This window comes from Phoca vitulina, unplaced genomic scaffold (genome assembly GCF_004348235.1).
Source record: "Phoca vitulina isolate PV1807 unplaced genomic scaffold, GSC_HSeal_1.0 scaffold23, whole genome shotgun sequence".
NCBI lineage: Eukaryota > Metazoa > Chordata > Mammalia > Carnivora > Phocidae > Phoca > Phoca vitulina.
This window is the reverse complement of record NW_022589726.1, coordinates 6179837-6193447: the sequence shown is the minus strand read 5'-3', so window position 1 is coordinate 6193447 and position 13611 is coordinate 6179837. Positions and strand designations below refer to the sequence as shown.

Below are 13611 nucleotides of genomic sequence, written 5' to 3'. Positions count from 1 at the left end.
GAATGGGTTCTGGCTTCACTTCTGCTACTAAGTAGCCTCTTTCCTTTTAGTTCATGCTGAACACTAGATGTTTCCCCAAGTCAATTTGAATGGGATGGCAGGCAAGGGGACTATTTCTTGCTGGGGCCAGATCAGGTTATTACTGTTCTAGAGGCGTATTATCGGATTGATCATTTCACTGTGGTTCTACTTGATTAGAAGTCACCAGGAAGAAAGGGTTTTTTTGGAGGGACACACCACTAGGCAAAATTCTGCTCTTTGCTACTTGTCTCCTCTGCCAATGCACACTATCTTTAATGCCTCTGTAGGGCCCCTGGAGACTGAGAGGGTCACAGTCTATCTTTGAGACACTCCGTTTCATTTGTAGAACGCTGAGGGTGCCGGCTCTGGGAGATTGCTATGACAATTTGCAGACAGTAGGGGCGATGGGGCTCCGCAGGAGGTGGCCCCCTGGTGATCTGCGTCTGCTCTAGTTCAGGCCTGCAAACTTGGTCCAGCCAGAGGCCCGGCAGATACGCGAGGCGGAGCACAAGGGACCCAGGTCCCCCAGAACTTCAGAAACTGGGCACTTCTCCGGAAAGAAGTGCCGCGAATAGCTTTCGGGGCCCGTAGTCGGTGATCGCCTGGCTTTTCCTCCTTCCTAACTGTTGAAGTGACAAAACCTGTGACCTTTGTACAAAGGATGTTCCACACACGACAGGACGCAGGTGTGAGATGGGCAAGCAGTTTTTCAGTCTGCAAGGGAAAGAGAGGCTGTAGATGGCAAGTTGAGAGGGCAGGGAAGTTCTCCACGTGTCTCAGAAGGGAAGGGGAGAGAGACTTGTCTCTGGGAATGAGAAGAATTAAAGCTGTCTCTCCCGGACGGCGGAGAGCTGAAAGGAAGGTGTGTCTCTCCCAGCGGCCGCGCAGGAGAAAGGCTCTGAGTTGTAAGGCACTGGGAGGTGTCTCCGATGTTTATTTTTGCCTAGCAACCCACAGCCAACTGCGTCCTCAGCAGCCATCCACAAGCGCCTCTCAGCCTCCCCTGTCCTAGAGACTGGAAAGCGGTCACTTGGTGTCAGTAAATTGGGGAGGGTGTGTATGGTGGAGGTGGAGGTGGGAGGGCAGCCCCCTCCTTCGCCCACGCTCGGGGTTCACCAAGCTAAGCTGCGGCCCTCTTTCGGGCTTGACTTACCGAGGTGACCCTCGCACGACTAAGTTATTTACATGATAGACTGGGGAGAGGGTCCGGTTAAGCCCCTGGGACCAGAGAGGGGGGACAGTATTGTCTGTGAGCAGCCATTGGGTTCAGAAAGCTGAAAATGCATGTGTTTGGGGGCCCTCGTGGAAGGGGAGGGGTCTCTGCAGCGATTTCGGTGGAGGGAAGCAGTGGTAGGTTGCGCTGTAGGGAGAACGGAGGGGTGCTGCAGGGGCCGGAGGCCGGGGAGGGGAAAAGGTCGTTAGTAGGGGAGCCGAGGGGAGCGGTGCAGATGGCCGGAGGGGGAGGCGGAGGCCGAGCGGAGACTGCAGACTTTTCCGGGGAGTGGAGGGGTGGCTATGCAGATGACTGGGTGGGGTAGGGACTCCGGAGGGTGGCCGGGGTGGGGGTGGGGTGTACGTGAGCGCGTGTGGCTAGGCTGGGGGGGTGGGGGTTGGGGAGTCCGAGGGCGGGGCCTGCACCCGCGGCGGAGGGGAGCGGGGGCGGAGCTGCCTTCCCGGGCCGCGCCGCGCGCGGGCGCCAGTGCGAGTGTGCGCGGGGGCGCGCACGCGCGAGCCCGGGAGGAGGCTCCCGAGCGAGTCGGTCCTGGCGGCGCAGCCCGCTCCCCCGCGCCCTATGTGAGGGACTCGGGGAGGCCAGCGGCGCGCAGGGGAGGGCGAGGCATGTGCACGGGCCGGGGGGTGCTGCAGCCGCCCGAGGAAGAGGAGGACGGCGGCGGCGGCGGCGAGGAGGAGAGCGGGGGACTCGCGGCGGCGGGCCCGGGCCGCGGGGATGCAGCGGACTGTGTGTGTCTGGCTGTAGCTGACGCGAGGCGGCGAGGAGGCGCCGGAGACTCGCGAGAGGGGCGACCGGGAGGCGGCGGCGGTCGGGAGAAGTAGCAGCAGGACGGGCGGCGGCGGCGGAGACAGCAGCCCTGAAATGCATTTTCTTCTCCAGCGGCCATGTTAACCAGGAAACCTTCGGCCGCCGCTCCCGCCGCCTACCCGACCGGTAAGGAGGGCCGGGCCGCCACGCCGCCCCGGGCGCCCGCCCCCGCCGGCCCCCGCGCCGCCCGGGTCCAGCCCTCGTGGCGCGGGCGCCCGCTGCCTGCGGGACCTCGAACAAAGTCTGCGCGGCGGCTGGGGCCCCCGAGCGGACGGCGCGCCCTCGCCTCGGCTCCGCTCATTGTTGCACGCCGGCCCCAGGGCTCCACCGAGCGGAGCCCTGCGACCCGGCCGGCGGGGGCCGTCCCGGGCCTCTTCCCCACCCCACCCCCCCCGCCCGGGTTTGGCGAGGCCATCGCGCCCTTGTCGGCAGTCCAATCCTCTTCCCGGCCTGTGGCCGCTTGCGACGTGGGCCGCCCAGCCCCGGCCCAGCCCGGCTCAGCCGCGGGGTCGCGAACTCGCGCGCCGGCGCCCGACTTAACTTTGCAGCTGCCCGAGCCCCGCCCGGGGCTGCGCGCCTGGGATCCGGGGTCCGGGCGCCCTTTTACTCCCCCGGACGCCTGTTTTTACCGTCCGGCCTCTCTCCCGGGGAGAGCGGGTTCGCTACCCAGAGGGGTGGGGCGGGGCGACGGGGTCTGGGTGACTTTCTCTCCCCTGACCCTCTTTTGTCTCCTCCCGCGCGTGGCTCCCAGGCCGAGGAGGGGACAGCGCCGTTCGTCAGCTTCAGGCTTCCCCGGGGCTCGGTGCGGGGGCTCCCCGGAGCGGAGTGGGCACCGGCCCGCCCTCCCCGATCGGCCTGCCGCCTCTCCGGGCCAGCAACGCTGCCGCCGCAGCCCACACGGTGAGACCCAGCCCCGCGGGAGGCCGGGGGGAAGGGGTGCGGGAGGGGCTCGGGGCATAAACAACCCGGACGGTGGGGCTCTGACGCCGGGAGCGGAGAGGTCGAAGTGCGAGTGTCTCCAGGCCCCTAGTTAGTGGCCCCTCTTGGACGCCACCCTATGCAACTTGGGCGAGCCCAAAGCTGCAGCCACAAAGGAAGATTCGTGGCGTGGGCCCCTCACTTCCCCTCCGGAGCCCGCCCACCCCTGCTCTCCTCTTCCTCGGAACTTCCTCCTTGCTGCTTTCCTTCTTTTTTCCCTCTTTTTTTCCGTCCTTGCTTCCCAGAGCTCCTTTCCCTGACCGGATAAACATCCCCCAGCAACCCCCCCCCCACCACCACCACCACGTTGGGTACTGGGTATTTATAGAACAGATATGTGTTAGGGGACAGTCAGGCCGTCCTGCCCGGAAAATCGATCCCCCGAAGAGCCTCTCAGGCCTGGCTCCAGCCAGCAGGGAGCACCGCCAATTGTCCCCCGCGTGTGGAAGCATGTTTTATGAGTGCTACAGGTTTGAGCACAGCAGAAATTGTAATTAACATTAACAAAAATAAGAGCCACAGCAGCAGTCAAAACAACAAGCCACCCCTGTAGGATTCTGCATTTGGTTATTATTCAAAAGGAAAGAGGCGCCTTTGCTTTGGAAGTGAGAAGGGCAGGGCACCTGGCAGGTGCTGCCGTCCCTCAGTGGGTGGAGAGGGAGGGGAGAGCCCATCGTGGGACTAGTGGCTGCAGATTGGCAAGCTGGATTTGACTGCAGCATGTGCCTTTTCTCAGCTCCCAGAGATCGCCCTTGGAAGGTGACTGCTTAGAGGAGGTGTGCACTTTTGGAGGAGGTGGTGGTTTCCCAGGTCCTATTTCCAGTTGGATCCTCCAGAAGAATGGCCTAAGGTGGTTCTGCGTGAGGGATGCTTGGGAGGAGTATGGCTTCATTTGCCTAGTGAAAGTTGAATTCTTGTAGAAAGGCCATTTCTGGTCTACAGAGAAGCAGCTCTGAGGGTCAGGTGTTGTGGGGAAACTCCTTTATTGGAGAATTTGTGAGAGGATAGCTGCAGTGGGGTATCTCCCCCTTGGACCTGGACCGATGTGCACAAGTTTACAGGAGAACCGTTTTGTTGTTAGGTAGTCATTCTCTCTCTCTCCCTCCCTTCTCTCTCTCTCTCTCTCTCTCCCTCCCTCCCTCCCTCCCCCCCCCCCCCCCCCACATGTGACCAAGGGCTAGGAATTCACCACACAGAAGTTAACTGATCTGTGTTGCACTGTTGATGGTGGAAGAGAATCTGTTAGGCTGGTTGATTCTGTATGTTATGGTTGAATGTTCCTGTTATAGCGACGTTTTAGTTGAGGAATTGCCGTTGGCTTTAGGGGTTTGGGTTTATTTGTTTGTTTGGTTTGGAAACCTCTGACAATTTGGAAAATATCACATCGACTTTTTTCCACGTGTGGATGCAATCACATGACTTGGTGTGACCTGGGAAAGAAAGTACTTGGTTTGCATCTGGACTCCCAAGACTGAGCCTTACTAGATCAGAGCCTTTTTCCAATAGACGTACCTAACGAGATTAGAGAAAACCGAAGGTGCCCACTGGAGGAACAGCCTGCAGTGGACCAGAAATGAAAAGATGTGAGGGTCCTTCTCAGGACCCCTAGGAATAGATGCTTGTATTTTGTTATGGTATAGTATAGTTAAAATTCCAGTATGCTATTGGTCATTAAAGACTGGGTTTGGGAAGTGTGAAGTTAGGTTTTGATTGTGGTTTAGTTTTGATTTTATTTGTACAACATTGCAGATTTCGTAGAACAAGAGAGTTTGAAAAGACCACAGCATTTGTCTGGTTCTACTCTTTCATTTTACAGATGAGGAAATAGTCAGACGGGTTGACTGGTTTGGTCAAGATTCCCCAGCCAATTCATATCAAGGCTGGAGCTAAAAGCCCAGGCCCTCCTGAGCTAGCTTCAACATCTAGTTTGACACTGCTAATCCTAGGAAGTTTGTTCATTTCGTAATAAATGCAGGAACCTTTGCAGAGCCATAGTCTCATATGTCTTTCAGGTGTTTATAAGGTTTTTGTGTTTTTTTTTTTATTCCACAGCACTTATACTTAGGAAGAGCTGTTTTAGAATGGGGGGGGAGGCTATTGAGGAGAGGAAAATGGTTTTGTCACAGGAGCTTGCCCATATTTTCCCTTGTAAATGAAATAGTAGGTGGGTAAATATGTGATTATAAAGATTATGAACTTTGGAATTTATTTAGTCCATTGCCCTTTTGTTCCCTATCTCCATGGATATATTATTGTATACTTAGTCATTTTGTTTTTTTCTGTTTGTCCTAAAAGTGTACCCAGTAACTGTCTCGATTCCTGTTAGTTTTTTTTTCTTTTGATGTTGTATGGGAGATAATAATATACTTATTTTTTTAATTCCCAAATATTAGTATTATATCACTGCTATAACTGTTCTGATGTTTAAAGCAGTCTCCAGTTACCATTTTACCTTTATAAAATAATTGGGATTAAAGAAGAATGAGTATTCTCGTTTTAAAAATAGAAATATTTTGAAGAAGAAAAAGTAGATAATTCGACTTAGGGCCACACAGGCTGTCTGTGTTTGAGGAGCAGCTAAAATCCAAACTTTTTGCACTCAGTTCTGTTCCCATAACACTATACAGCATTGCTAAGAGGACTTCAGGGAAGTTTCAAAATGCTCAAAAATGTTAGCACAGTGAAGTATCTGCTATTTTCCACTTTATTATTGGAAGAGATTAAAACTACCAAACTGGTTAGACTATTGTTCTTACATAATTTTTCATACTAAACTATTTCATGGGCAGAGAAGGCTTTTGTAGGTCTCTCTGTTTGAACCCATACATTGTACATACCTAACAACTACATTCATTCTGTGTATATTTTTAAATGTGACAGCCATGCTAGGTAGGCCGTGGCAAATAGGAATAAGCCACGTTCTGAGACTTCAAGAGGCTGAGTGAGAGGTTTTTAATATCCTTCCTGTTATGTAGGCCTGGCATATGTGTTCTGGAAAAAGTGTGACTCTTCTAGAGCTCCCTCCACCCCCTTTTTCTATAATCAGTTAATTGTGCTTCTGAATTTTGTCGTGATTACAGAGTCCTGCAGTGTTTGAGATCAAAGGCCTTCCGTACTACAGCCTCGCAACTGAATGCCCGTAACATCTGGAGAGTTTTTAAGATGCCACCCACGGCTTTTAGGTGTCTAGTTGATGCATCTACTCTGGGTCCTTTTTAACCGGCTGTCATTTGCCTTAAGTCTCTGCTGATGCACTGCACGCCTAACATCTTGTGACTTGGATCCCCAGGGACGATTCCCAATTCCCTGGACGTTAACTTCATGTTTTCTTATGAAGGTACAAAGGTAGTTCCCAAATAGAACTCAGAGAGGTATCAGTTAGCAAGGGTTTATTAACATGTGTTCTTCCGGTCAATAGATACTACCTGAGTGCTTACTGTATGTTTGGGTTTATGTTAATAGGGACTTAACAAAGATAAGAGGTGACCCCGCCCTTGAATTGCTCACAGCCAGGTGGGTACATCAGGTGTCAGAAACACTTCAGTAAGATGAAATAGGCCTTAACAGTCTGTCGGGTCTAACCGTGGGCTAAATGCACAGGGAAGGAAAGGGGATGTTTCACAGAAGAGGTGAGAGTTGAACTGGACATTGGAGGCTGGGGGGTTAGGAAGGAGATTCCAAGCAGCTTTTGGAAAGGATGATGATAATAGCTCTTCTTTACGAAGTACTTTATACATTTTACCTCATTTAATCCTAATAGCCCTAATGGAAAGCCCTGTTGCCATCTTTTTACAGCCAAGCATACTGAGGTTCAGAGAGATTAAGTAAATCGCCCAAGGTCACACATTTAGTAAGTGATAGAGCTGGGATTCATTTCCTGTGTGTCTAATTGAAAATGCCTCGACTCGTAACCACTATGAAACATGACTTCACCGAAAAGCAGAGGAGCTTGAAAGAGCATGGTGTCTCCACAGGTCTTGGGGAACTCGGCTTTGTTATTCTCAGAACTGTAACAGTGCTAGATGACATTGGAAGGAAGGACTGAGGTCATTTATGTGCTACATTTTAGAACCTGGTGTCCTTGCCTATCAGTTCTTGTGTTATCTGTGGAAATGGAGTACAGTTGTAGGCCCTTGAGCAAAAGTGAGGTTAATGTCAGGTTGACCGTTTTCAGTGACAACTCTAGAAGTACTTTGGAGAGAAGAGATTTGAGGAATTCTAGACCAAGAAGCCAGGGGGCATGTTAGGAGTGGACAGTGAGGCCCAGTCAATGGAGAGGGAGTAGGATGGAGAGAGACGACAAGGCTTAATGGGGACTCGGAAGGTGAGGGAGACGCTGAGAAGGATTTCCAGATGTAAAGCTTGAGTGACTGTGGAGGTGAAGCCTTTTATTTATTGGACATTGAGGGTGTGGGAGGAGGAAATGGTTTGGGTAGGAAAATCGTGAATTCAGTTTGAATTGCTTGTGGGAAAGGCCATGGGTCTGTAGTTGGACGCAAGGGCCAGGGCTCAGGAGAGTATATTGGGCAGGCCCAGCTAGAGGTGGCACACGTCAGCCCTTGGGTGGTTGCTGGAGCCCTGGCTGTGGTCAGGATCAACCGGGGAGAACTATGGGAGTTGAGAAGCCAGGAGAATTGAGGCTTGAACCCTGGAGGACCCCCAAACCCACCCAAGAGTAGGTGAACTAATAGTTGAGACAGCTGAGAAGACCCAGAGAAGGAGTTTGGAGGGATAGGAGGTGAACCAGTTAATTGTCAAACTCTCTCTGGTGCTAGCCACTAAACTTGTGGGTTATATTTTTAATTGCACCCAACATGAAATTGCTGTTGCAAAAACTGAAGTGAATTTCTGATGCTCAGAAAGTTTTGCTTTGCTGTCTTTTTAGGAGTTGCTGAAGCCCCAAGGTTAATTTTGTCCCTAGTGAAGCCTCAGGCTTTTTGTGGCACGTACACTGGTAATGTAGGTTTTTCTTCTGAATCCCTCCTTCCCGCCCTGAAGAGAATGGTTCTCTAGAAGAGATAGCTTTTGAATTTCAGGTCCTTGTATTTCCTGGTGCTTGAAAGACCACAGTGGGGATGGAGGGGTGCAGAGTGTGGGCCTGGGAACAAAAGCAGTTGGACAAGCCAGTACTACTTTTATATATACTCATGGACTTCCTGATTCATTTTTATGGACCGTTCTGCTTTTGGCATCGAATGGGGATAAAATAACCTGTCCAGCTACCCTGACAAAAGTTCACCTAGCATGAGCTATCATCTATGACTTTAATAAAAGGGTTTGACTAGAAGTCTTCACAAAATTGGTCTGAGAAGTAAAATCCCTCAGTCTATGAAATCACACTTCGGACAGGCCCAGGGACTGTACCGTATTCCACTTTTAGAAGCAAGCAGGGAGAAGGCTCACTCCTCACATAATCGCTGTGCAGGTGACATGTCAGTTAAAGAAAATGCGAAGGTCTTGGTCTGCTACTAAGAAGGACTTGAAATTTCATTTTGGTATCCAGGTGATTCCAGACCACTTCCTAACTTGCCATGTGACAAATACAGACTGCTTGTACACTTTGGGTAGTATATAAAGCCGGAAAGGTAGGATTCAGAAAGATCTCACAGAAAAACTACCGCAAAGCGTTGCGCTAATTGGTTGTAATAAGCTCCTGCAGGGCAGGGACTCTGCCACTTGTGCGGCTAGACCTTAGCCCATCATACTGGTTGAGTGAATGAGCTGCGTTGTGAATGAGGAACTGATGGTTAAGATTTTATATAAAAATCACCAAGCAGGATGCATTAAGACTTGTGGGTGTTTGTCTGAGGCCGGCGAGAACTCCTAACTGAGAGGAGATCCTAGCTGCTAGTGCTCTGCCCTCCCTCACGTCTTTGCAATAATAATACTTGAAAGAAATCCCAAGCAGTTTCTCAGTAGAAGGCTGGGGGCCCCTTGGCTTGCACGGTCAGCTTTGTTTAGACGGCAGTGTTCAGGGATGGCCTGTGTGCCTGAAATAGAAGTCGCTACTCTGTATTCCTTGTTGGAAAGCTGAGTATCCCAGCAGCCCACGGAAATACACTGTGAAGAGAGCTGAGCCATTGACCAAAGGAAGGCCCCAGACTGTGTGGTGGTTGGTGGTTGGTTTGTTGCGCTGAATGGCCTTAAATGGTCATCACAGTCAATGAAGCCCAGATGTTTTTAAAAATAGATTAGGGGTTTACAGGATGCTACAGTGCATATCTACATGGGAATCTCTGAAGCCTAAAAGTGCACATTTTTTTTTTTGCCAGTGGTTCATACATTTTCCTAGGTGTAGTCAGTTTTCCAAGTGGTAGAGAAGACCGAGAATGAAGATGCTAGTGTTTTCACAACAGAGCTAGCTAGACTTTGAGAGAGTAGTGGACAGGACAGACGTGGTCCCTGCCCTCCTGGTAACAAGGAGGCTACTGAGTGAAGTGTGAAAGGGGTTACGATCTGGAGGGGGTAGAGCCAGCGCAGAGACTACATGCTCGCGCTTTCTCTGTGTCCTGTTTCGTTTTATATTAGGTTTGGGCTGAGGGGAACGCCTGGGGGGTGCCAGACCCTGTGCTGAATGTTAGGGAGAGGCCAGTGAACAAGACAGACGCTCTCGGCCTCCACAGGGAACCTGCTCCCAAGAGCCTGGATATGTGCAGCAAGCTGCTGGTCTGTCAGGTGTAGCACTCCTGGGGTCCTTGTTTTTCAGGATCCCAAGTTTCGTAGCCTTACCAAGTCCGCTCGTCTTTTCCCTTTGTTTTCTCAGAGGCTGTCAGCAGCCTATCCACTCTCCCCGTCCGGGTTCTCATGAGGTCCCGCCCGGGCGTACAGCTCTTTCCATGTAGTGCAACTGACTGCCGGTACATTCAGACAGATCGGATTTTGTAAAGGTGGGCTGGGGGCTGACTTGGAAAATACCCCGTGTGAACAGACAGACCTCTTGCATCCTACTCACGGTTGCTTTCTGCCTTCCAGATTGGCGGCAGTAAGCACACAATGAATGATCACTTACACGTCGGCAGCCACGGCCACGGCCAGATCCAGGTTCAGCAGCTGTTCGAGGATAACAGTAACAAGCGGACAGTGCTCACGACACAACCCAATGGGCTCACCACGGTGGGGAAGGCGGGCTTGCCGGCGGTGCCCGAGCGGCAGCTGGAGAGCATCCACAGACGGCAGGGCAGCTCCACATCTCTGAAGTCTATGGAAGGCCTGGGGAAGGCGAAAGCCACCCCCCTGACCCCTGAACAAGCAATGAAGCAATACGTGCAAAAACTAACCACCTTCGAGCACCATGAGATTTTCAGCTACCCCGAAATCTATTTCTTGGGTCCAAATGCAAAGAAGCGCCAGGGCATGACGGGCGGGCCCAACAACGGGGGCTATGATGACGACCAGGGATCCTACGTGCAGGTGCCCCACGATCACGTGGCTTACAGGTACGAGGTCCTCAAGGTCATCGGGAAGGGAAGCTTCGGGCAGGTGGTCAAGGCCTACGACCACAAAGTCCACCAGCACGTGGCCCTGAAGATGGTGCGGAATGAGAAGCGGTTCCACCGGCAGGCGGCGGAGGAGATCCGAATCCTGGAGCACCTGCGGAAGCAGGACAAGGACAACACCATGAACGTCATCCACATGCTGGAGAACTTCACCTTTCGGAATCACATCTGCATGACGTTCGAGCTGCTGAGCATGAACCTGTACGAGCTCATCAAGAAGAATAAGTTCCAGGGCTTCAGCCTGCCTTTGGTTCGCAAGTTTGCCCACTCGATTCTGCAGTGCTTGGATGCTTTGCACAAGAACAGAATCATTCACTGTGACCTTAAGCCCGAGAACATTCTATTAAAGCAGCAGGGTAGAAGCGGTATTAAAGTGATCGATTTCGGCTCCAGTTGTTACGAGCATCAGCGTGTCTACACATACATTCAGTCCCGTTTTTACCGGGCTCCGGAAGTGATCCTTGGCGCCAGATACGGCATGCCCATCGACATGTGGAGCCTGGGTTGCATTTTAGCAGAGCTCCTGACTGGTTACCCCCTCTTGCCTGGGGAAGATGAAGGGGACCAGCTGGCTTGTATGATTGAACTCTTGGGCATGCCCTCCCAGAAACTGCTGGATGCATCCAAACGAGCCAAAAATTTTGTGAGCTCCAAGGGTTATCCCCGTTACTGCACTGTCACGACTCTGTCAGACGGCTCTGTGGTTCTCAACGGAGGCCGCTCCCGGCGGGGGAAACTGAGGGGCCCACCCGAGAGCAGGGAGTGGGGCAATGCACTGAAGGGGTGTGACGATCCCCTTTTCCTTGACTTCTTAAAACAGTGTTTAGAATGGGATCCTGTGGTTCGCATGACCCCTGGCCAGGCTTTACGGCATCCCTGGCTGAGGAGGCGGCTGCCAAAGCCTCCAACGGGGGAGAAGACATCCGTGAAGAGGATAACCGAGAGCACTGGTGCTATCACATCCATCTCCAAGTTACCTCCACCTTCCAGCTCAGCTTCCAAACTGAGGACTAATTTGGCACAGATGACAGATGCCAATGGGAATATTCAGCAGAGGACAGTGTTGCCAAAACTCGTTAGCTGAGTTGAGTCCCCTGATGCTGGTGATCTGAAAGTACGACATTGCTGAGCCTTACCGGGTTGAAAAGGAGTAGCTCAGACCTGTTTTTATTTGCTCAATAACTCAACTCATTTGTATCTTTTCAGCACTTATTTTAATGTAAGAAAGTTGTTCATTTTGTTTTTATAAAATACATGGGGACAATGCTTTAAGTTTTTATACTTCCTGAAACTGTTTTTGTGTTCTAAAAGTATGATGAGCCTTACTGTATCTAGTGTGGCAGAGTAATAAACATCAGTGGCAGGCCATTGATTACTTCGTGACTGCTGCGCATTTACAGATTGGTGTCAAAGACATTCACTGTTTCTATGGTTCATAGTATATTCTCCCCGAGGCGACTGCCCCTGCAGGGCCCCCTCCTCCCTCCATGCTCCAGGTTCACGCACAGGTGTAGCAGGTCCTGCCTCCGTTTCCCATAAGTCACGTGGGTGGTAGTGAGGGTGGGAGAAGGGTCAGGACGACAATGATACTCTAAGAAGAACTGCACCTTAAGAGATTTTTTTTTTCCTAAACCAGTGGTCAAACAGACACGACCTTCCCAAGGTTTTAAATGCCCACTTGGCATTCTGACTTTCTAAAAGCTGCCCAAGCACACCTGGGTGGATAAATGGAAACGTGTGTGTTCCTTCAAATTCTCTAATATGATCAGCAAGCTGTTTTGTAAAGAAGCCTCAGATCATGGACTTGGTTTTGCACCTAAATATAGAAATGTATTCCATGAACTGTTCCTCCTCTTTGCTTTCCTCCTCTCTGTTCCTCTTTTACCACACATCTATTGCTTGCATTCAGGTTTTTTTTTTTTTCCCTTCCTTCAGATATATATCCCAGACTGTTAATACAGAAGAGAGACATTTCAGCTGTGATTATGACCATTGTTTCATATCCCAGTTTAAAAAAAGAACAGCAGCCTAGCTACTTAAGGTGGGGATTTCCATAGTTCCAAAGAAGGTTTAGCAAATTAGAGTGAGTTCACACTTTTCAGGTGCCACTGTAAGGTTCTCTTAGCCTGGGAAAGCATCAACTCTTTCTTTAAAAAGAAAGAAGGTTGAAAATCCTCTTGCTGAACAGAAGGCATTGTGACTGTTCAGTGAGTCCAATTTTAACAACAAATTTAAAGGAGGAGAAGCTCAATCTCCAGTTAAATGGTTTGACTTATTTGCATCATTAGAAAAATCACAAATTCCATTCCTCTGTCTTCCTTTTGGATTGCACTGATTGTTTTTGTGGGAATGACACTTTACCTGGGAAAGTAACTGAGAGTTAGGTAAAAGAATATTTTCGTCTCTGAATAATAATTATTTTCAAAGTGAAAAATTCAGTATTTTATCACTAATGTATGAGCAGTGGTATTTATCAATTTCAAGGCACGTGGAAGAAATTTTTTAGTATGTGCAATTTAATATAGAAAGATTTTTGCCTGTTTGGGTAATAGGTTTTGGGTAGTATAAATTAGGATAAATACTCTTTTATATGCACAGATATTATTGTATTGCCTGTAAATTGATTTACAAGTACTTAAAGCATGGTCCCCGGCGAGGCCAAGAAAGTTTCCGGTTAAGTTCTTTAAATATTAGTCCTACAGTTTCTCTTACTTAAAAAGGAAAAAAAAGAAAAAAATTAGTTTTTGGAACAAAACACTTATCTTGAGGCTTTGTCAGTTGTTGGTGGAGAAAAACGCTCAGGAAATATTACAGATATTTGCCAAAAAACGCAGTAATACGTTTAGCTTATTAATAAGATAGTGATGTTGTTATTTGCTTTACTGTTTAAGGGTGTCATTGATAAATTAATTTGTACTTCTGTATTTAGAAATGAGAGCTTCTTTCCCCTAGTCAAATTCTTTAGCATATCGTATACATTTCTGTGTCATCTGTGGAAGTGCAATAATATGGTCGTAAGTTGCTTTTTAAATGATGCTCCTATGTGATGATACCCCCAATCAGTGGCTTATAGAA

The 13611-nt window shown here is 50.1% G+C and overlaps 1 protein-coding gene across 2 annotated transcripts; it reads left to right on the top strand.

Annotated features, from left to right (window-relative positions):
* The first annotated feature begins 1743 nt into the window (after positions 1-1743).
* DYRK2 (dual specificity tyrosine phosphorylation regulated kinase 2) lies at positions 1744-13250 on the top strand. 2 transcript variants are annotated; one of them, XM_032420661.1, is made up of 3 exons: positions 1744-2188; positions 2814-2962; positions 10013-13250. In XM_032420661.1, the coding sequence occupies exons 1-3, from the start codon at positions 2140-2142 to the stop codon at positions 11618-11620; spliced, it is 1806 nt and encodes a 601-aa protein (XP_032276552.1). In that variant the 5' UTR covers positions 1744-2139; the 3' UTR covers positions 11621-13250. The 2 variants fall into 2 exon arrangements, with proteins under 2 accessions (XP_032276552.1, XP_032276553.1); XM_032420662.1 differs by lacking the exon at positions 2814-2962 and having other exon boundaries at positions 2121-2188.
* Positions 13251-13611: the final 361 nt, after the last annotated feature.

Bases quoted from the DNA above. Each gene is read 5' to 3' on its own strand.
- DYRK2 (XM_032420661.1), top strand. From the start codon at position 2,140: ATGTTAACCAGGAAACCTTCGGCCGCCGCTCCCGCCGCCTACCCGACC. The intron at 2,189-2,813 runs GTAAGGAGGGCC...CGTGGCTCCCAG, and splicing joins TCCCGCCGCCTACCCGACCG to GCCGAGGAGGGGACAGCGCC. The intron at 2,963-10,012 runs GTGAGACCCAGC...TCTGCCTTCCAG, and splicing joins CTGCCGCCGCAGCCCACACG to ATTGGCGGCAGTAAGCACAC.